Below are 13,901 nucleotides of genomic sequence, written 5' to 3' on the forward strand. Positions count from 1 at the left end.
GATTCACACTTAATTGTCATATAGGAAGTAATGTTCAAGCAAGAGAGGAAGAATAGCAGAAAAAGAAGAAAAAATGGAATGTGCAGGGAGAAGCTGGTGTTATTAAGCAGGATGGGATATAAACTGGGGAGTCTTCTGAATTTTGACTTTAGAGTTTAGTTAGGATTTCTGCATTACAGTAGTAAAGCTTATTTAATGAATGGGTTTATATGAAAAAACTTATTAATTGAAAGTTTTGGTAACCTCTGATAAGTGAAATATTTTCAAGTTACTAAAATGTGGTTTGGTTTTTAAGTTTTTCTTGTGAATACAGTGCTTTCTTATTCTAGTGTTAATCTTGGCTTAAATTCTTTCCAAGTAGCAGTTTTCTGGTTGGGTGGATACATTTTAAGCTATTTACTTGTATCGTTACATTTTTCAAAATTAAACTGGTTTTGTTTTTAACAAAGTCCGCACTATTTATCTGGACTTTCAGTTGAGGGGGAGTACTTACAAATTCATCCACAGTATTCCAAAATAAAAAAGATGGAATTTCAATTTAGATGACGAGCCACGTGTAATATCATGCTGTTATAAGGTAAACTTTGCCATTTGTTAAATGTAAAACTTTCTATTGCCGATTTAGAGTGATGGAGCAGCGGGAGGAGCCTCATCAGCAAATTACTATGGGCCAACCTCTGTATCATAAAGGTAGGGATCAAAAGAAGAAGCGTTGCTTTTTAAATGTAGAGCCTGAGCTTTAAATGTTCCCCTTTTGCCTTCAAATTTTGAATTCATGATCCCTAATTAGCATTACCCTCATTGCTTCAGTTGCTAATAATGTCATTTTTGAGATGTAATTTTTTTTCTTTTATTTTTTGGGTGCTCTGTGCTTCTATAAGCCATTGCTTTAAATTTCCGTTGACTCTTATGAGATATGAAGCATATAGGTGACTTCTTGTGCATAGTAATTAAGTTAATCTAGGTTCTCTAACTTATGCATAAGGCATCATTTTTTTTTATACTACTTTGAAAATTATGGTCATTGTAGTAATTATCATCATTTGACACCAAAAATTCCTCATTATTCTTAGAAAGGGAAGGTTTTAGGTTGATTTACAAAAAGAATTTTTCTTATAGGGTTTTTAAGGAAATTTAAAAGGTTTTCTTGGTAAAGCATTTGGTTTGTTGTTTTTTCTCAACGATTGAATTTGTTTCTGGAGGACAGTGATGGGTCATTTTAGGTATTGTGAAGCCTCATCCACACCGTACGAGAAGCTAAGGATGTAGCTCTTTTGCCTTGAGCTTTCTATCAAGTTAAGTTATCAATTATGATTATAATTGACAAGATTTGCTCAGTAATTACAGAAGTGCAAATTGTGTTTAACTTGTTTACATAGGAATGTATGTATTCATTGAAGTTTTGCCGTAACCCTCTGATACCAGATAATTAGCATAGGCAAACTGGTCATTTTTTTTTGGCTCATGGAAAGCATATGGAACAACTCTCAGGAAATAGAAACATAAGGAGAACTTAAAGGCAAATTTTGTAAAAGCACTGTAGATCGTGCATTTAGTACGTATTTGTTTGGACATTGTTTCTGTATTTTTTTATAAGCAATTATCAAGAGTGCATATGAAAACTGTATAGATAAAAAAATTGCATATGAATACAGTCAAACTAGAAACCTTTGATAAAAACTCAGTTGTTTTTTTGTAGATTGTGAATCTTGCAAAATTAGTCAGTTTGTTCTGTAAAGCAATTTCTTTGTTCTAGAATCTTGTCATCCATGCTACAAGGCATCAGAGGGTTGAAGATTTTATTGTTTTGTGCATTTTTAAAAATCAGTTGAACTTTACATCTGTATTGCTAATGATTTGTATATTTTTCTGGGTTCTATTGCTTTCTGCTTGATTGTGCCTAGTAGAGTTTTTCATTTATGTAGGAGCAAGGAGTGACCTTTGCTATGGTTTTAGCACAGATCTTAAATTTGCTTTGTCATGTTTGCTCCACCTTAATTTATTCTTTTAATAATTTCTCGCCCAAAACAATTGTAATAACCAGAAGTCGCCTATTTTAAGTGAAAACTATGACATTAGTTGAAATGCCTCTTTTAATTAACCTTCTCTGTGTCATCAGATGCCAAAAACAAAATGTACGTTTGAAGCACAAAATACACCGTGGGCAGCCGAGAAGGACAGCCGCCAACCCTCCTTAACATCACGCAGAACGACCAACCACAAACTGGCAAATGACAAAAAGCTACCTGAGAAAGGTAAGGGAAGAGAAGCTGTTCAAAGTGAAGGTTTTGTTTGTCACAGAGTATTAACAGCATGACTGGATTGTTAGGGTGTTGGAGTAAGAGTAAGTTACAAAGAGTTTAGTGAATGGGATGGTATGACTTAGTCCAGTATGTGCTCAATTATGGAAACTTTCTCTCTTGTCTCCGTACTCTTCCTGCAGGTTTGGTTCAAGCACAAAATGTTGCTGAAAGTGTCATCAATATATGCCTGTAGTACTTGGTGTGTATTGAATGACACCTTCAAAATTGGTGTGATGTGATTTGTCCATGATAAGTCTCGGTCATAGCTAACCCAGGTGTCACTAGCTCTCTTACAGGTGTTCTTGATTGCTTTATGTATATCCCTAACATATGGACAAGGTTTGTACTGTGTGTGTTGCTTGGTATATCACTTTTATTTGAGAAATCAGTCATTGAAAGGTTATTGATATTAACAAATACCATATTATCTTAGTTCCCCTCAAAAGTTTTTGAATGATATTAGATTTTCATGAAAATGTGGAAATGTTCTAAAGCATCGTACTGTATTACGTAGATTGAAATACTTAAGTGCTTGAAACCGGGAGACTGAATTTCAGCTTAGAGAGGTTGAGCACAAGTTTAATACAAATTTATTGCATATACTGTAAATATTATAACTCAAGTGTTACCTTAGTAAGCCAAATGATTCCCCATTTTTCAACTTCACTGAAAATAAGAAATTGATTGATTTACTACTAGGGGTGAAGTCTCTATTGTTTAGTTTTAAAACATATTTTTTGTTTTATTTTTTTAAAGATTGTTCCTCCCAGTTTTATGGCAACTTTTTGAGGGAAGATTATTTCTGGAAATTCTAGACATAACAGGGTTAGAGCCAAAGGCTGAGTTTTGCATTGCAACTGAATTGTGTAAATACAGTTGTGGATAATTTATGGTTGTTTTACCATAATTTTGTTGGCTTGTTTCTGCTTGTTCTTGTTCTCTTGTACTACTTTCCTATGTGGTAGAGTGAACTGTCTGGAAAAAGCCATGTAAAATGTCAGAGCAGAAAATATGTGGAAATCTGAGGATATTGTAAATAGAGTAAACAGATAACAGATCCAGAGTACTGTTACCAATGAAAAATGTTCATGCCTGTCATTGAGATTTATATATTGGTTATAGTGTGTGTTTTTAGATTTACAAGAGTGCTTTTAATTGGGAAATCAGATCTATCTTGTTTGTGTGTGTGATGCTCCCCTTTTGTATGCCAGATAATGTGATTTGCAATTTTTTCTTTATCAAGTGCAGTTACAACTGGATATTAGGCTTTTTATAATTACTTAATATCTTGTTCCATGATTAAGTTTTTGGGGATTGCAAAAAATTCATTAGTATTTCATGAGTCGGGGTGATAAGTTTTTGGAAAACATTTGAAAAGGTTTTATTTTTCAGTGTGCTATGGCATTAGTATTATACTTTCCTACTATTCATGTTATTTTTTGGTTAATTTTTAAATTTTAAGTCTATTTCTTTTTGAATGTCTTGGGTAAGATAATGATAGGTCTAAAAGACATTGCCAAAGACTAGGGTTCCTTTTATTGCGAACATTAAAAGTTTTATCGGACACAAATGTAAGGGATATTGCTATTTGTGGGGCATGTTTCATTTTAGATTTTCATATATTTTTTATTAATTTTTCTTGTCAGTATTCTGTTACCTGGAAGCTTGTAAACTACAGTATTTATTTTTGTAAAGGAAAGGTTTGTGGACCTTCTGAGGAGGAATTTTTAGAATTAGGAAGTTGTATATTTGGTGTTAGTAGTAAAAATTTTTGTGGACTGATAAGGTCCGATCCAGTAAAATTGGTTAGCATTTTTTTTTTTTTTTTCAGTTTTTGTGAAATTGACAGAGTACATTTAGTCCAGAGTATAATTTTATTGTGTATTTTCGTATTCCAGTTCTGCAGTGGGATTTGTTTCTTTTTAGTAGATTTGTTACTGCACTGGAGAATACATTAGATTTAGTTTGCATTGCAACAAACCCTACCCATTACTTAGAATGGCAGCTGCATTTTCACAAATTGTCTCGGACAAAAATTCTTAAAGTTAAGAGCGTATTTTCTCCTTTTCAGATTATTTCAATGGTCTACTTTGTTTTCTCTGCATTTTACTTTAATTAGTGACATAATTTTGGTGTTTTTTTGCTGCTATGGTAACCACGTCATCAGTAGCATCAATGTATTTGCACCTGTATAGACCCCTCCCCCCTATTTTTCCTCAAGCATTTACAGTGGATATTCATATTAGTTTATTACTTTTCTCAATTAAGTTTCAAAAACTTCAAGTTTTAGGCTCTGCTGTTGCAAATCCACTACTTTTTAAATTTTTTACAATCTTCAATTTTTTTTCCCCTCATAAAATTTTAAAATTCATTCCGCTATGCTACTGCTTTGCACAAGCTTTATATTTTATTTTATTTTATTTATTTATTTTTTTTCCAATAGACTAGTGTATTAGGAGGAATCTGTATAGTGGGAGAACTAATGTTTGTCTTCCTCTAATTCACTGGTCTCAGTTCCTTTTCCCTATGAAGTGAGATTGTTGAGTTCTAGCACTTCTTTGTTGGCTGTGAAGTGCAACCTTTCCTTGGCGGACGAGTTAGCTCAGGCCAATCCTGGGACTCTTTCCTTGCTAAACCACGTCAGTGGCTCATTCCAGAGCATCGCCATCACTTAAGCAACCACTACTTTTTCTACACTATCTTATGAGTTTGCTGTTTTGCTGATGTAAAGCATTTGAAATATTTGCTATTTTCTTTAATGCAAGAGATGGTTTTTTCCTTACTTGTTTAACTAGTTGCTTTACTTTTAAACAGTCATGCTAAGCCACAATCTGAGCTGTGCTTGGAGCCAGTTCAGATTATTCTTAAGGAACATCATTTTCCTGATATTACAGCTTTGGGGAAGCGAGTTAGTTATCTTTTAGTAATCGCTGTTCTGTTGATAGTGTGTTGTAGAAATAATCATGGACTTAGAACAGAGCCCACTCTGTATCTCTGAGCCCTAACACATGTAAGAATGCATTGTACTACTACAAAGAACCTAAGCCACTTTAGTACTTCTTACCGAGTCTGATCCTGGGCTGCTGACTCAGGCTGCTTTTCTGTTAAGGATCTAAACCTTTCCACTGCTCTTCTATTATAGGTCTTAGCCTATAGTAAGTATAAAGAACCAGACTGCCCTTTATTTTTGAACTTCCCAGTTGCTCCAAAGACACTGTTTTATTGTTTAGTCCATGTCTCCTTTTCTGAGGATCCATTACATTGACGGATCCATTCTTCATTGAAGGAACAAGAGTTGCTCCTCTTGTAATGAAGAGAGTTGCTTGCTATACTTTTAAGAGCTGTTTTGCCACAGCACAATTCAAGGCTGCTAAAGGTCACATCACCATGCATTGCATCTTAGCAATACATGTGCCCCATCTATTCATTGTTCAAAGAATCATAGGTCCTGAGAGGATATATCAAGGTGTAGCTGTGTTATGTAGAAGTCCAGCAACAGTATAATACATAATGACTAATCATCATTTGTAGTCAAAGGTTTGGTTATGCTGCAATTGCCCTTGAGCAATATCCAAATCCTATCAAAATTTCAAAGATCCTAAGTAGCTCCTCAGTGGCCACAGGCGGAATGGTTTCTGGATCTGCTGTCGTCGTTGTCGTCGGAGATGCCGAGGGAGATTCCCCCGTGGCAGGCAGCATCTTCTTTGTCAGCTGTACATAGAAAGATTCCACCAGTCAGTAGAATCCCTGTCTCTTCACGTTTGGACACAATCGAGTATCTCCTCCGAGCGCGAGTCTTTTCTCAAATGACAGCAGGACATATGCCCAACAATCTCAGGAAATCTATCTCTGCTCCGTGGGAGCTTAACCCTCCAACGTGGAATGTTTCCTTGGTCCTGAAAAGTTTCACTAAAGCTCCTTATGAGCCTTTACATTGTTCATCAGACAGGAACTTGACACTCAAAACGGTTTTCCTCTTGGCCTTGGCTGCTTTGAATAGAGTGGGGGAGCTTCATGGCCTGAGCTATGATGTGAAGCACACCAGGGATTGGGGATCAGTGTCCTTCGAATGTGTCCCGGAATTCGTGGCTAAGACCCAGAATCCCTTGAAGCAGGATGACAGATTCGCCTCCTTTTCCATTCCATCTCAGGATGACTTTGTGGGCGGTGATTCTTAAGAGTTCTTGATGTGTCCCGTCAGGGCTCTGCGTTGCTATCTTAAGAGGATATGACACCTTAGGCCAGGTTGTCGTAGGTTTTTTGTTAGCGCGGGGTACTCTAAGAAACAGGTGTCCAATCTCTTGATTGTTTAACTGGATCCAGTTAGGCGCTAGAAAATTGTCCTATTGTTAAGACTGAAGGTTTGTAGCTATGAAAAATACAAATTGTCTTAGAAAATTTGTCATTTGTTCATGAAACTTACCTGTCAGATATATATATAGCTGTATTTTCTGAAGTCCGACAGAATTTTAAAAACTTCCGACACACGCAGTGGTCGGCCAGGTGGTTAGTACCCATTCCCGCCGCTGGGAGGCGGGTATCAGGAACCATTCCCATTTTCTATTCATAATTTTTCTGTCGCTGGTGCTGAAAACACCTGTTTTCAGTACCTCCGTCTTAGGATTTTGGAAACTTCATTGCCGCTAAGTATCCTAATTGTCTTTTGATTTATTTACTTGGATTTGTGGGATTTGTGGCTAGGCATACGCTATCTTAAATTGATTTGAATTTGATTCATTTTTGCATAAAATATCTGAATCTAGTTAGGCTAGTTTCAGACGGGGTTGTCTGCAAAGATAGGGTGTGGCTACCGAAAGCTTCGGTAGATCGCACTTGGTATGTACGAGGGGTATGGGGTCTTGCTTCTTTGTTGAGATTTGTCATGTAAGGAGTGTGAGACTTTGTCTATTTCCGTAAGGAAGACGTTGATTCGTATGTACGCAATTAATCAGTAAACATGTCTAATTCCGTAAGGAAGACGTATGATTCGTATGTACGCAATTAATCAGTAACAAAAGTCAGGGTAGTGAACCTGCTAACCTTCCTGTAGACTTTATTTTGCCTAACCCTGTAGTATGGCCTACGGGCTATGAATATGTCTACGAGAGGTGCGCTCTCCTTCATTGCTGTGAAGTGCTACTTCTGTAATTGTTACTCTAACCCTGCAGTGTTCCCGCCTTCGGGCCCTAAGCAGTGTCTGTAGAGGAATTACCCTTTCTCTGATACTCTTCGATTCGTATCTTAGAATCGAAAGTGCTTGCTTTAGAGAGTAAAAGTGAAAAAGTTTGCAGAAGTGCAGTTGATACCCCTTGTGTAGTGGAGGGTGCGTCAGATCGGCCTCGTTTCGCCTCTAGGCCGGGACCTCTGCTTGACTCCCCAGGACCCGGGGAGGGAGCATGTCGAAAGCCTAAGGAGGGTTACAAGGAACCCCCACCGATCTGGCGTGCCTTCGCAGTTTCTGATGAAAAATCCCCAGACTGCCAAAGTGCGTGCGCGTGCACGAATCCTGAAAGATTGCTTCTCGTCCTCCGAAGCGTCCTCCCCATGCAGGGGTTGGAGCTTTCGGAAGGACTCGCGCCCTCTAAATAGAAGCTTTATAGAAGAGGACGCTTCACGTCCTCTCTCTCTCTCTCGTTATGCGTTTCAGTGAGAAGTAAGAAGGCGAACGTCGCCTGAACTCTTGTCCGTCTTTCCACCGAGAAATACGTAAAAGAAGTCATAGTAGCAGGAAGCTTTTGAGAGCGGACGCCCGGGACGCTCGGATGGACTCCAGAGGCGCGCGGGTGCACGCCAAGTGCGCGCCAGTGGACGCCGAGCGCGCTCCAGTGGACGCCAAGCGCGCTCCAGTGGACGCCGAGCGCGTTCCAGTGGACGCCGAGCGCGCGCCAGTGGACGCCGAGCGTGCACCAGCGCACGCCAGGTGTGTCGCCTGGCTGAACGTTTCTGTTGAACTCTTCAAGCTCTTGTTTCAGATATGGGCCTAAAGAATGTTTACCTCTACCTCCGGTGATACCTTCTACCTCACCTGCAAAGAATGTGAAGTAGGCAGTGCTTCGGAGGAAGTTTAAAGTGAACAGACAACTTCTTCTTCGAAACCCAGCAAGACATCGGGTTTCGTGAATTCAAGAGGTCTCTGTCAATTAATATTGCTTTTCGCATAGGTGGATGGAGTTAAGGAAAGCTCAAGGGAAGATCTCGTTTGCTCTACCGCAACCTTTGCCATTCGGCCAATAAATTTAAGTTGCCACTACCGCAGTCAAGACTTTGCGATAAGGCAGTTACGGGTTATGTAAGGCTCGATGTCCTGCACGTCAGTACTCTCGGCAACGTCAGTGGGATTCTTGCAAAGGCACTCATCAAAAGGACGCTCTTCAGGAAAGGCGCAAGACAGGACTTCCTTTGCCATACTGCCAATAAATTTTAAGCTTTAGCAGGCATTAGTTGTGATACGGGAGAGGAAGCTGGTTGGAGAGTTTCTTCCTCTTCCCAGGATAATTTGCAAGCTTTTTTAGCCCATCTGAAAGGGTTTTTTTCAGATGATAGATTTTGTTAGTTTCTAGTCGGGACTACGCTGCCGAATTGAACATCGTCGTTCTACCTGCCGTAAGCCCAGTCTCTTAACAGGATTCTTGCCCCTTCCTCGATTGAGACGGGAATCGAAAAAAATTAAATGCTTGATTCCCTGGATTACGTTTTGTCAATTCAGTGACTTTCCCCCCCCCCCATTAGACAATATACTTTGTTTTGTCAAGTAAGTGGGTATCCCTCATTGACAAAATATCTCTTTGTCCCGTAAATGGGTTAGTTCTCATTGACAAACATCTCATTAACTTGATATTGCGTAAGCGAATAAGCTCTTTATTGACAAGATTCGGAAGAGCTCTCATTCGTCATTCGCAGACTCGTACAAGAAATAGACTTGTAGACTACGTCAATGAACGCTTATGTCCATGTAACATAAGCTTGAGCTGACTGCTTCGATTCTCTTAAGTTTTGTTCATGAAAACTTGCCTGTCAGATATGTATGTAGCTGTATTTCCGAATTCAGTTATATATTATGTCTGCCAGGTAAGTATGAACAAACTTTATTGTGATATAATTTCATATTTTGCCTTGCGTTTATTTACTTCTGGTTGGTTCAAGTCATATACGCTTGCTGTAGTTACCTCTTCGGATGGCAACGAGAGGTCTATTGTCTATTTTAAGGACATTTAATCGTTACTCCCTGCAGCCTTCCAGGAGTTTCCGATTTATCTATTACGTTGTATGGTAGTGTTCTGACGACACAAACGCATCTATATATTTAGCGTTTCTGTTCGCTTAAATATACCAGCTTGAGAGTCTTTCGGCTCAAAAAATAACGGGCCTATTTCTTCGTAGAATAAGGGTAGCTGGCAACCCAAGACATAAAGTTAAGAGACGACGTTCGTAAGCTGCTGGCTGCTGCTGTCACGCTGTGTCTGTCTGTCTTCCAGTCCAACCGAGCCAGTAACAGATCGGGCGCTGTCATCCGCCGTAGGTTACGTCTCTCTCTCCTGCGGGATTGACTGACTAACCGTATCTCTGTGCTGGCGGTTACGTCTCTCCTGCTGGGATTGACTGACTAACTGTAATTCTGCCCTACAATCACGGACTTTAGCCTAAGATTGAGGGGATTTCTTACGTGAATGAATAAACGTTGCATTCGTTTTGCCTTACTATGTTCAACAGAGTTATCTCTTAATCCTTTCGGTGCTCGTTACCGCACGTATAGAAACTACGAGTCTACCGCAACATTGCACTTTTATATGCTCTCCTGCTTAGGCAAAGCGCAGCCTTATTAGGGAAGTAAGCATACTCGGGGAGGGAATGGATGAGCTTGCTGGGGACCATTTCCTTCCTGAAGAAGTTTGTTTCCCCGAATGACTGCAATTCAGCCCACAGTTTTTTCCTACCGGGAAACTGAAATATTATTCAAGATCTAGGAATGATTTCTGAACATCTCTCAGTGCGTTTATTCACCTGAGTGATAGAAAGAAGGTGCCGGACAATCTGGATAGGTTTCAGATGTTCCCTGGATCTTAATCTGAAAGAAGTAAAAGCGATTCGGTAGTCCCTCCAGTCCTCGTAACGAGTTTTGGGAACCAGTGGTCCAGATCAACTCTGATATTCCACAGCTCTCTCATATCTTAAGAAGTATCTTCTCTCGGTCCCTGTTCGAGTTTACGAGAAAGCCTATTATAACAACAGGCGTAGAATGTAACGATCCTCTAGAGGTTCGTTACCCGCGGATTGCAAAAAGTCCGTACGAATCGTCTCGATCGACGGCAGCAACTATTGACTTCCGAGTGGAATCTTTCTTTAGAAGTAAGTTGAGAGTGTGGAGCTTTAGGGACGCCCTTTCATTCTTCTCTTCGATATGTTGAGGACGAAGAGGCTTCTTCTTCTCTGCTCCCTTATTCTCGATCCGGGATCGGTACCATTAAACGCCATCCTATGATATTGAACGGGGATGGATATTTAGTCTCTTTTCCCCTTTTTTCAATCGCTTAGGAAATGTAATAAGAGGATTTATGACGTCACAGGGAGCGACAATGACGCTGATCGCCCCATGATTGGCCTTCAGGATCCTGGATTCACAGAGGTCACATACTTCCTAGTTCACTTTCCAAGGACCTTTTCCGAGAGAGTCGGTCTACTCTAACTCGAAAGGTACCTATAACCTCTCCGCTCTGAGTCTTGACTACGTTCAGTTATCGAGATGTTGACAGGAATAAGATTACCGTCTTTCCATTTCCGTCTGAAGAATGGGATAAGCTGGCAGTCACAACTATTAAAGAATACGCAAATATGTTGTTGACGGCCTTTGGGCTCAGAGATTTGCGTCTGTCAAACAACAAAGCCCTTCACGATCTTTGAGTTCTGTGGAATCTCGAACCTCGCTCACCATCTACTTTTTGTCTCACCTGTTTTCTCGGAGTCAGACACTCGTGCGAGATCAGGCGACATATAGTAGCCCTGAGTTTCTTGTTGACGAAGTCGGTTGCGTTTATACACCCCCGATGATCGTGTAACATGAGACCAGGTTGGACTGTCAGGCATTCTTCCTTCGGGACTGAATCGCCTTTTTGCTCCTCGCTCCTTTCTCCTGGCACCAGAAGCTCGAGTCAGGAGTTGATTCGCTGACGACGTTGGTTGCGTTTGATACACCCCCAAGGTTTGCTTAGATTGAATCGCCCAGGCAGTCCAGACACTCATCCTTCAGCGAAGAATAGTGCCTTATGGTCTTCAGGGTACAGCCTTGCTGTCCTTGATTCGTCTGACTGGTCAAATAACTGGTCGGTCACCTGACTTTAGTACAGACGGACTGACTGTGCATGTCCAGATCGAAGCTTTCAATATGGAACTTAGACGTAGTCTGAAGTTCTTGATGTCAAAGCATTCGAACCTCTCCTACCTGTTAACTTCTTGCATGTGATCAGGAAGGCCTTCTTCTAACCACCCTAGATACGACAAAGAGGGTTAGTGAGATTTTAAGCCATCGTCACAAGTTTTGGCTTTAGAGAACACAAGGCGGTGTGCTCTCAACCCTTCCGTTGTGGCCTAAGAATGGTAACCCGTTTTGTCCTTGGGGCCATGGAGCTTGGAAGCAAGGATGGCACAAGTTAGTGGTCAGGAGCCAGAGAGAGTCCTGTGCCCCTGTCGGGTCTCTCAAGTTTTATCTACATAAAACTCAAGAAAGTCGAAGTCAATCGGGCAATCTGCAGTGTTCCGAAAAAGACCAGACTTGCGCCCATATCGAAGAACAGCCTGGCTTTAGTGTTAAGGAGTTCTTTCAAAAATGCTCCTTCATTGTGTTTGCACAAAGATTTGAAATCTTTTATCTGAATGCTCACGAGGTGAGGGCGCCGGCCTCGGAAGCATTTCAACAGAGCATGGCACTCAGCAACATCCTGAGTACCATGTTTTTAGCGAAGCAACTCTGTGTTCACTTCACACTCCCAGCGAGATTGTTGAAGATGGCCCATATGAGATCTGCTGCTCGCTAGGGCCATACGTGTCTGCGGGACACAATCTTGGGGGCAAGAAGTACCACTCATCCTATCCTGTAGAAAATGGTTAGGAAGAGCTCTTAATTTAGTTGTGGAGTCGCCGACAACGGCGACTTCTTAACTCTTAAGCCTTAGTTAACACACCTTAACTTTGGCTAGGTTGGTCAGGTGGTGATATATATAATATATATATATATATATTTATTTTACTTCTTAGCCCTCATGGTATGGTCAATATGGTCTAGTCACGTCGTGGTCTCGCCCCTGTTGACAGATCATCTGGAGTGCACCAGCTATATAGGTCTCTACCTCGCTGGCAACTCTAGTAGCACAACCAGACTTACGTGGCAGTAACCACGAAGCCAGCTATGCTAACAGGTGGAACCAAGATGTAAATCATCTGCATGCATTTGTTTCCCAAATCCTTCTATTCTGTCCCTTTCCCACCTGCCAAAGGTTGGGATTCAGCTATATATATATCGGTAGGTAGGTCAGTTTCATGAACAAAATGATATTGTTATGATACAATAAAGTTTGTTCATACTTACCTGGCAGATATATATAATCAAGTACCCACCCACCTCCCCTCAGGGGACAGTGGAAATAAAAATTATGAATAGAAAATGGGAATGGTTCCTGATACCCGCCTCCCAGCGGCGGGAATGGGTACTAACCACCTGGCCGACCACTGCGTGTGTCGGAAGTTTTTAAAATTCTGTCGGACTTCAGAAAATACAGCTATATATATATCTGCCAGGTAAGTATGAACAAACTTTATTGTATCATAACAATATCATTTTTACAGCTAGCCTGAGGCTATGAAGGACTGGTTTGATAGCGTTAAGGCTGTCACTTCTGTGTGGGTCTGAGGAGGTAGGTGAAGATGATTTTACAGAGTTAGTCGAGAGTCAAAGTGAGCCGCTGACCAGTGAGACTGTGATTGAAAAAAAGAGTGTACAGTATAGTGAAAGATAGTGTCCAAAAGACGAGGTAGAACCTTCTAAGGATTTGGACATGTCATTGAGAAATCTTTTTCAGTGTTTGAGGATCTCCTTAAACTTCATGAGAGAAGTTTATTGTACTCCCACTAAGAGGAGTACAAAGTCTGCTATCAGTGTGGACTTACTCCTTTATGAAAAGATGCTGGAAAAGAAATGAAAGTGCTGGGTAGATGATTTTTTAAAACTTTACTACTTGCTGTCCTTCTTCACTGTCCTTCTTCCTCTACTCCCACTCCTGTGCATTCTGACTACTCGCTATTTGATGTCTGTGTATGGTGCCTTTTGAAGTCCAGCAGTATCCATCACTCATTACCTTGTTTGTGTTACCTACAAACTCAGACAATCTTCTTATCCACATGTCATCAGGTCTCATACTTTTCATTGACGGCAATAGCCTCAGCATTGCCATCATTAACTATCATTCAAGGGATTTGAATCATTGAAATAGCAGGTCAGCACTAGCCACTCTGTTAGACAGGGCGTGAAAGAAGAGGAACCAGATCTGCAGCTGTATCCCTAACTATGATTTCACCCCCCTCTCTGCCCAGGTACCAGCAGTAAGTGAA

General features: G+C 40.6%; 1 protein-coding gene across 1 annotated transcript in view; it reads left to right on the plus strand.

Annotated features, from left to right (window-relative positions):
• Positions 1 to 13,901, plus strand: part of LOC135205681 (titin homolog) — a 99,650-nt gene that overhangs the window by 54,963 nt on the left and 30,786 nt on the right. Inside the window, exon 7 of the mRNA XM_064236596.1 lies at positions 2,120 to 2,255. Coding sequence (XP_064092666.1) covers positions 2,120 to 2,255 — 136 coding nt within the window. The remainder of the gene's footprint in view (positions 1 to 2,119; positions 2,256 to 13,901) is intronic.

The sequence above is a fragment of the Macrobrachium nipponense genome, chromosome 24 (assembly GCF_015104395.2).
Source record: "Macrobrachium nipponense isolate FS-2020 chromosome 24, ASM1510439v2, whole genome shotgun sequence".
Lineage (NCBI taxonomy): Eukaryota > Metazoa > Arthropoda > Malacostraca > Decapoda > Palaemonidae > Macrobrachium > Macrobrachium nipponense.